Below are 9,597 nucleotides of genomic sequence, written 5' to 3'. Positions count from 1 at the left end.
ACTATTAATTTTGGTCTATTTCCAAGGGTGGACTTACTGCCCATTCTCATCTTTTTTATTCCCACACATACAAATAACATCTATTGATCAAATACAATTTGCTTTGTTGAAAAAAAAAATTATTCAAATTAAAACATTGATCTTCATTATTTTAAAATCTATGTAGCAACTATATAAACACCATGTTACCTTCATTGTTTTTCATAAATCATATAGAGATATCAAATATACAGTCTTCCTAAGATGGCTTGGTTTCTCAGCTTACTTTTCTTCTTCCTTATCTCTTCCGTCACTGCTTGTGATCGATGTGTTTATCAATCTAAGGCTTCTCATTATTACGATGATAGACCTACTTCATGTAAAGATTTTACTTTATACTCTTTTTTTATACTTTTTTTATTATTTAATCAAAATATATTTGTACATTTTTTAGTAATAATAATTATGGAGCTGGGGATTCAACCTCCCATCTCTATGTCATATTTATAAAATATAGTAAAATTTCAAATTCCATCGTTGATAAACACTGGTCTTGATAGATAATGATAGGTGTATATCAAATTTCTATATTTTATAAATCCTTTCATCCATGTTGTTATTTGTCATATTTTTTCTTATAAAAAAATAACTTTGTATAAAAAAAAAATTATTAAATTAAATTGAAATATATTGAATGGAATATGATAGATGGAGGGACATGTGGATATGGAAGCTTGGAGTTTGATATCTCCAAAGGATTCTATACAGCTGCTGGGCCTTCCCTTTATAAACAAGGAATTGGCTGTGGTGCATGCTATCAGGTATATATATTTATATTATCTCTTTTCTTTCTTTTTTTCTATTCTCTCTTTGCTTCCACTATCTCATAACCCATGTAATGGATATAAAATTTTAAATTTTATTCTAGTGCATGAAAAACAAAAAATTTATAATAGTTATAATTAATGCAATGATTAATCTTCTACATTTAATTTGTCTGACTTGCAATTGTTGTATAATTGGAAAAGAAAGACAAAATACTGTTTATGAAATTTTAAAGGACAACAGCCATCATCATGGATTCAAACATATCTTTCTAATGATTTATGGTTTAAATCATACTCATAAATAAAATACTACATCATTTTATTTCATTGTATTATTACTTTGATGTGAATAGTTGTATTGGAGTTTAAAATGTGACTTTCTAATTTGAACATATCTTTAGTGGTAGATCACGATGATTTAAATATATGGTCTATCTTACGTAAAAGAATACACAACTTCATTGTATAGCTACTTTTAGTTGTACAAAGTTCTATCTATTTTAAAAACACATTTTCTCGTTTGAATGTGATATTTGTACCTATCGTCTATAGATCATCACCATGCGTGCATGAAATTATACACCATTTGGTTTTGTAATGTAACCATTTTGACTGAAAATTGTATAGTTGTACATCATATCGTACGTCTATAGATAACTGTCATGCACGAAATTATACTCTTTAGAATTTAGAGGATGATAAGTATGTTTTTTTACGTAGGTGAGATGCAAGAACAAGAGATTGTGCAATACAAAGGGGACAAAAGTAGTTTTGACAGATCAAAATTATGAAAATAAAACAGAATTTTTTATGGGTAAAAAAGCTTTCTCTGCCATGGCTTTAAAGGGCAAAGGTGAAGAACTTTTGAAAATTGATAACTTGGATGTGGAATACAAGAGGTATGAATATCATAACATTTGATATATGGAGACCCTTAATTAAGTTGGTTCAAAATTAAATGAACTCGTAATGTTTTTGCTGATTATTTTTATTTTGAAGGATACCATGCGACTACAAAAGCAAAAATTTGATGGTGCAAGTTGTAGAATGGAGTAGCAAACCATACTATTTGGCCATCAAATTCCTATACCAAGGTGGTCAAACTGATATTCAAGCAGTTAATATAGCTCAGGTCAGTTCAAAATCATACAAAATGATCAGTTAATTGATTAGTTTTTATTGTTGTTATACGTTGATTGAATTATTATTTAATATATAGGTTGGTTTTCCAAAATGGAGTCCTATGAAAAAGCACCAAGGTGCTATATGGGATAGCAATAATGTACCAAGAGGAGCATTACAAATATCAATGATGGTAAGTTCAGGATATAATAGAAAATGGATTTATGCAAATTATGTTCTTCCTGCTGCTTGGAGAAATGGAGAGATTTATGACACTGGAATGCAAATCAAAGACATTGCTGCTGAATATTGCCGACCTTATAACTGTGGAGACAAGCCATGGAATTAAATTATACCAACGTAACCTTTCACAAATTTATGTGTATTTCTTTCTTATTTGTTTACCAATGTGACTAAAAAAGAATTCAATAGAATTCTACTATTAAATAAATGATGAAATATATTGTTAATAAGTTTGATAGAATTTGAGTAATACTATCAATAATCAAATGTTTGAAATGTTTTGAAATTATAGTGTTTCCCAGATAAAAGAAAACAACATTGTTTAACAGTGCAGGACCAAGTTATTAGATAATAAAAAAAACAACATAAAAGCAACTAATTCAAACCTAATGAACCAAACTCCAAACTTTTTAAACACAATTTGTCGCACTATATCATGACATGTAGTAATCAATATGAGGACATGTAGCAGTCAACATTATCTTTCTCTATAAATGTCTTTCCAGGTGAAAGGTTTGAAGTAGCTTTTAGAGTGTGATTGGTCACTCACTTTAAATAAATGGATCTACTTTTACCGAAGATACGTTGAAAGGTCATTGAGTATAGGGAAGCTAATTAACACTTATTTAAAAACGTTTTACTCAATTACCTAGCATTGTAATAAAAATTGATAAATAAAAGAAATGTCTCGCCTAACTTTTAAGGATAAAACATGATGGATTATGTGAGTGGTAGTATTGTTAATTTATTGTCATGTTAATTTTTGAAATCTTTAGTATTAGAAAATATTTACCTTGAGAGTTTGAGACATTTCACAAACTCAAATCCGTCGTAGAATTAACATGATAACTAAAAAAATGTTTCATGCAGATCAATTCATATTTTAGAAGTAAAATAGGAATCAATTCTTATGAGTGGTGCAAACCTTCGAAAGAATATTGAAATTTATTTTGTAAATCTAAGTGAAATTCAACTTGAAATTTTATTTAGAAAATACAATTTACATGAAATTCAAATTCTTTTGAAAACTTTTAATTAAAACCAAGATAACAAACATTTGAAATTTAAATTTATTTTTAGATTAAGTTTTATTTGAAATATTTGGAATTCGATTATGAATCCAAACTAAACTTGAAATTAAAAAAAAAAAATTGAAAATTAAACTTGAACTAATTAACATTAAAATTCGATTGAAAATAAAATCCAAGTTGAAATCGAACATTAAAGTTCGATTGAAAAATGTGATAGAAACTCAGTTTCTAAGAATGAAAATATCAAACTGAAGTTTAAAATAAAACATTATTTAAAACCTAACTTTAAATTGAAACAAAATTTGAAATTTATTTAAAGCAAATTATGGCTTGACATTGTTTTGATATTAGAATTCTTTTTAGAACTCCCACTAGAAATCAAACTAAATAAGCTTTATTCAGAAAATCAAGATTTGAAACACATTTGATAAAAATTCTAGATTTGATAAACATTTGAGAATTTGTTTGCAAAACCAAATTGGAAAACATGTAATCAAAACTAATTTGAGATTTATTTAGAAAATCCAACTTGACTAATTGGTCACATGGAACTTCCAATTATTAAATTCGATTTTAAAATGGTATTTTAATGAATGAATAAATAAATAACCAAAAAAAAAAAGAAGAAAAAAAACTAGTTTTCGGGCTATTCCTAACTTCTTCCTCCTCTTTCACGTTTGTTCTTCTTCTTCAATCTTCTTCACTTTGTTTCTTCTCTTTTGAAACTTTCTGCAAGTGGATGGTCGTCGTCGGAATCGCTGCTACACTGTTGACGAAAGCCTCGTGGGAGTTCTTGCACTGGAAATGACTCTTGTGGGCTTAAGCCCATAAGTAAAAGATCAAGATCCACCTAACATAGACCATGTTTTTGTCCCATATTGAGAAATTTAGAAAAGCCAAAAGGTATAAATATCAATGTTGTCTTAAATATTTTGTTGGTGATCACCACACAAGTGTGCCATTGCCATCGGGGGAGCTATGTTAACCTTGGGGAGGCACCACAATCGGCTTTTAAAGCAGTGGTTCATCACGACACAACAATTTCTTTTTGATGTCCTATTAATAACAATCTGAAAGCATGTCGATCACAAATTCTAAAGTTCTTCTTGATCCTAAATCATCTATGGAACCTCCTTCTTCTGATTAATTGAAGTAGACCTCTATAAATGATCCTGGGAATATGCAAAAGAACAATAAGACAGTTTGTGGACACCTATTGAATCTCATGTCATGTTTAGTCTTTTTGTGGTCCAAAAATCTTCCAAGGTAATCTAGAGTACGTTGGAATGTCGGTATGGTGGAGATGATGCAGGCCACAAGAAATATGCTGCTGGAAAATGGTCACAGTTTCAAATGATAGATGATAAACCTATAGTGAAACAGATTCATGAGTATGAAAATTTGTTGGCAAATGTTTTATCAGAAGAAATAACAATGTATGAAATACTCCAAGTAAATATGCTGCTCGAGAAGTTTTTCCATCATGGAATGACTATCGAAACCACTTGAAACATAAAACGAAGACTTAAAACTTTAGAGCTAATCGGTTATATGCGCACGAAAGAAGCCAATAGGATAAAAGATAAGCCCGTCTCTGAAAAATTTAAATTATGTTAATGCTTACTTAGTTTAATCTTCTACTCTTAACAAAGGCATGTTCAAAAACTATAAATACAGTATGGAAAAAACTCACAAAAGAAGGGACACTTCAAGCCTGCCTATGGGAAAATTGAAAAGAAGAAATTGATCTGCTATGTTGAACAAGATGATGTCGTCAAAACTGTTATTGTGGAGGTCAACCTAGTTGAAAATAAAACGACTGAATCATGCAGCCAAAACTAACTCACACATATTTAGTACTCGCCAGGATAGCAACCTCCATCCAATCTGACCATGAATACTAAATACACAGTCGATAATAGCTCACGCATGATCCATATCCACAAGAAAACATGCGACCAAACTGAGCTCACGCATACTTAGCACCTACCACAGTAACAACCTCCATCCAATCCAACCATGATAGCATACTAAATACACGATCGAGAATGGCTTACACATGATCCATATCCATAAGGAAACATGCAGCCAAACTAAGCTCATGCATACTTAGCACCTACTACATTAACAACCGACATCCAATCCAATCATGATAGAATACTAAATACACGGCAAAAAATAGCTCACACGAGATGCATCTCCACAAGGAAACACACGACCAAACTGAACTCATGTATACTTTAGCACCTACCATAGTAACAACCTCCATATTTGCTCCTATGTGCACATAGAGCCACTCATCATGGGTTAAAGTAGGCTCGAAACCAAAGTCACATCCTTCATCCATGTCCTTATTTAGGCTTAAGTTTCCTAATCTCTGGTCACGACCTCTTTCAGTCCTGGAATCCCCTGACAACTATAGGTGGCGTTACGGAAATACATTCACGTAGCCTTTAGGGTAATCACCAACATTCATAAAAATCACATATTTCATGTTTAAAAGCCAAACATGGTCAAAAACACATTTCATAAAGTCATTTTAAATCCTTTGTGATCAATATATGTTTTAAGAATAACCTTCCATTCAAACCATCCACGTTTAATAACAGATCGAGTATTCTTTAAACCAGTTGCCATATAAATCGTGATTAATAAGTTTGAGTTCAACCATGCTTACGAAATATAAGAGTTCATGGAAACTGAAAATCATATATTAAAAAAGCATTTCTAACACATAGTTCATAAAACAATTATACTGTAAATTTTCACAATAATGGTGAACTATAATAACATATGTAGTTTTATAATGAAAATACTTGAAAATAAATCATTCACTATCAATGGCCTGATCCCCCAATATTATACGCTTTCCTCTCTTAAATTTGGCCTAAAACAACGATCAATGTCTATTAGTAATCTTCACATATCAAGATGTCACAACTATCTCTAAAACACTTCATTATGACAACTCAAGCTATTTATTGTTCAATTGGTCGAATTCCCACTTTCCTTATTAAATTTATACCATTCCCAACATACTTTAATTTAGGCTAGAAATCCCTTTTGGACCCTTAACTTCAAACTTAACTCTTAGCACCTTAAGCATCCAACTTAAGTCAATCTTAGTAGGTCTTTTAATCCTATACACTTTTATTTCAACTATCGATGATTTTTTAAATTTAGATCCATTATATCAACATGGGTCAATTAACGTTGAATACTTCATAAGATCCCCTAAACCAAAATTTATGTTTCAAACATGTAAAAACAACACCCAACAACCTCCAAAGCTAGAAGAATGTCCCTTCTTGACCTCTAACATTCAACTTTAGGACCCGAGTATCATAGATAATTAAATTTTTCGAGTATCATGTATAATTCAATTTTAACGCTTAACCTTAATGGGCATTCAAGAACTCTGGGAAAAACTCAATAAAGTTACTCAAAACCTTACCATGAACTTAGCAAAGTACTCTTAACTTCAATGGACAACACACTAACTTCTAAATTTGAAATCTAGCTTCAATATCAAGGGCTATTCAACATTAGTACTAGAATTAACTGGGTATTCAAGACTCACTCCATAAAGTCTAGAATCTTACCCAAGTTATGCGAAAAGACCCAAATTTCGAGCTTCCTAAAGGCTGAACAACGCTAAAATCACCCAAGAATCCAAATCTAACAACGAAATGTAATGGATATTGTTAAACACAAGCTTAAACTTAATGGGTAATAAAAAAAATCACCTTAAACACAAACCCCAAACCGTTCTTACCTTAAGCGAAAAAATCTGACTGATGAATGGATATGAATGGCGACTAACTAGATTTCTGGCAAGTTACCACACTGACCACAGCTAAGTCATTCTAAAACTCGATTCAGAAAGAACCAAACTAAACCTTGAACTACAGTTTAGACGATGGATGAGAGAGTCGGCGAGCGTAAGGGAGCGATAGAGAAATAGGGAGAGATGACCATGGGATGAGAGAGTTGGCGAGAAGAATGGAGAAGGAGAAGAAGAAAGTTAGATATTTTCTCTCTTTTTATTTAATAAAGAAACTATGAAATGACCTTTATGCCCTCGATTCAAAACCAAACTTCAACTTTGGCCATTTCCTTAGCCTTTCCATCACCTATTAAATTTCCAAATCATTATCAAAACAAAAATTTCTCCTAAACATGCAACACCCCAGGCCCAAGATTCGAACCTACAGGATTCAAAATTCTGATCCTAAACATTCTTCTGCATATCCTACAACTTGGCGACGTCCCCACAAACCAACACAGATCATGCATTCTAGGAAAATTCCTAAGAGGTCACCCAACATAGAATTAAAGCACACTTAAGTTTGGAGTTCCTATGATTGAGCCACCGAATAAAAAAATGCATCTTACAGGTATAGGTAGTACCTTTTCATTCTTTTAAATATTTTTTAACCTTACTTTCATGTCCTCATGAATCATCTCATTCAGATGTGATATCAGTTCATTTATGTCACTCTCCTAAACTCATGACGTTACAAAGCGTTTCTCTAATAATTTTAATTCTTAAATAATTAATAAAATCATTCTATTGTTTCTCGGTTTCAATTAAAAAAATAGGAGGGGTTCTAAAATTTAATTAAAATTATGCCATTCATATTCCATTTAATTAATTAAACCAATAGCAAGTGAATTTATTTGTAATCAGAGCAACGAAGTTACAAAATCAACCATTGTCATTACAATCAATAAGTAAAACAACTATTCAAATTCCAATCCTAAACCAAATCAATTCTATAAATAAACTATTTGATTGAGAAATCAAATAATCTAAAACAATAGTATAGCAAAATTAGGTGTACAGATATCCATGGAACTATGAGAGAACTATGAGAGGATGCAGGTCGAAGCATTCCTTTTAAAATTTCTTCTTTTTTGATATCTTATTAGCTTTCCCACCTCCAAACTGGTAGAATACTTCAAATAAAATGCAAACATTGGAGTTGACAAGAAGGGAGGTTTATGAGGTGCTCTTACTTCCTAATTTTCCTCTTTTTGGTGTGGACGCTAAGCGTTAAATTGACATTATGTTTTACGGTAAGGTGTGGTGGATAGGACTTTCGAATTTAAGGTGTAATTGGTTAAGATAAATTATGAACAATATAAAAGGATTGGGCTATTGAAGAGTGTGGTTTATGGGGATGCCAAAACTGGTGGACTTGAGAAAGTTAAGAAAAAATATAAAATAGAAATCTACAACCTAACATATTTAGGTATAGTCGAAAGTTTGTTAAGATGAGACTATTTTTCTTTAAAATATGAAATATAGGAGATTAGTATCACGTGTATTCTAAATTATTTAAACTATAGAATAAACTAATAATTATAAAATGGATATAAGAATGAGTTTGGTTGGCTATATATTATTTGTATGATTAATTTAATGTTCATAGAAACCATGCACGTTCCGATGTGATGGCACAAAGTTGTGTCAGTTGCACAATTTAAATTTGAGTATATAAATAAAAACATGAAGATGAAAAAATGCGTTTGCCGGGAGTCGAACCCGGGTCTATTGCTTGGAAGGCAATTATCCTAACCGTTGGACTACAAACGCTCAGTTGGTTTCGAAGCAACTACATGAATAATTTGACGTTAGAATGACGATAGAATTTTGATTGACATATATGAAACCTATCTACCAATGCTGTGAAGAGCGTTTCTCAACCTCAACCAACATTTTAAGATGCCGATGAAATCTAAAGCGTTTTGACGCTACTCCTCCTACCTCCTCCGAGCCATTGTGGAACATCTCAACAATTTTAGACTAAACATTTAATTTATCCCATTATGTGCTCCACATTTTACTCTCACTGCTCAATTTCCTACTAATACTACTTTTACAACACTATCTAGATATGCTTATTAACTCCACCCACACTCACCCTAAACAAGAGGAAAAACACTAATTAGACGTGAATGAGAGGAGTGAATAAGAAGTATTTTTTATATGTAGCAACGTCTCAATTTTAGAATGAGAATATGGATGAATCGAAATCACATTCAAACGACAGAGATCTTGAAGATATCTGAAAGTATGCTATGAAGCATAGTCATGAATATGGATAAGCAATAAGGATACGGTGATTCGATAATTTTTGAAAACCTAAGACAAGGCTGGATACGTCGTTTTTTTTTTTTTTTTTTTTAATATAAGCATATATTTATTTAACATAAAGATAATAAATTCAATTCACAAAAGCATAAAAATATCAAATTAATAACATAAAGATAATTTAATCCTTCAACAATGAAGGATGTTGAGTTTATGGAAGGATTTGAAGATTAACCTCGAAATGAAGAATGAGAAGAATATAATTTGATGGTACATTTCTTTAGTTTTTTTATATATA

The 9,597-nt window shown here is 31.2% G+C and overlaps 1 protein-coding gene and 1 non-coding gene across 2 annotated transcripts; one reads left to right on the top strand and one right to left on the bottom strand.

Annotated features, from left to right (window-relative positions):
• The first annotated feature begins 220 nt into the window (after positions 1 to 220).
• Positions 221 to 2,412, top strand: LOC103491952 (expansin-like A1). The gene is made up of 5 exons (XM_051081170.1): positions 221 to 358; positions 688 to 800; positions 1,527 to 1,705; positions 1,806 to 1,938; positions 2,026 to 2,412. The coding sequence occupies exons 1-5, from the start codon at positions 244 to 246 to the stop codon at positions 2,275 to 2,277; spliced, it is 792 nt and encodes a 263-aa protein (XP_050937127.1). The 5' UTR covers positions 221 to 243; the 3' UTR covers positions 2,278 to 2,412.
• A 6,317-nt stretch (positions 2,413 to 8,729) lies between these two features.
• TRNAG-UCC (transfer RNA glycine (anticodon UCC)) lies at positions 8,730 to 8,801 on the bottom strand. The gene has a single exon. It is a non-coding gene; the product is annotated as a tRNA-Gly (tRNA).
• Between the last annotated feature and the right edge of the window lie 796 nt (positions 8,802 to 9,597).

Source organism: Cucumis melo, chromosome 2 (genome assembly GCF_025177605.1).
Source record: "Cucumis melo cultivar AY chromosome 2, USDA_Cmelo_AY_1.0, whole genome shotgun sequence".
In the NCBI taxonomy this organism is placed as follows: domain Eukaryota; kingdom Viridiplantae; phylum Streptophyta; class Magnoliopsida; order Cucurbitales; family Cucurbitaceae; genus Cucumis; species Cucumis melo.
The sequence above is the reverse complement of the archived record's forward strand: the minus strand, read 5'-3'. Positions and strand labels throughout refer to the sequence as shown.

Excerpts from the sequence above, each read along its gene's own strand:
- LOC103491952 (XM_051081170.1), top strand. The coding sequence starts at position 244 with ATGGCTTGGTTTCTCAGCTTACTTTTCTTCTTCCTTATCTCTTCCGTC. Across the intron at positions 359-687 it reads CGATGATAGACCTACTTCAT|ATGGAGGGACATGTGGATAT; the intron begins GTAAAGATTTTA and ends GGAATATGATAG. Across the intron at positions 1,706-1,805 it reads TTGGATGTGGAATACAAGAG|GATACCATGCGACTACAAAA; the intron begins GTATGAATATCA and ends TTTATTTTGAAG.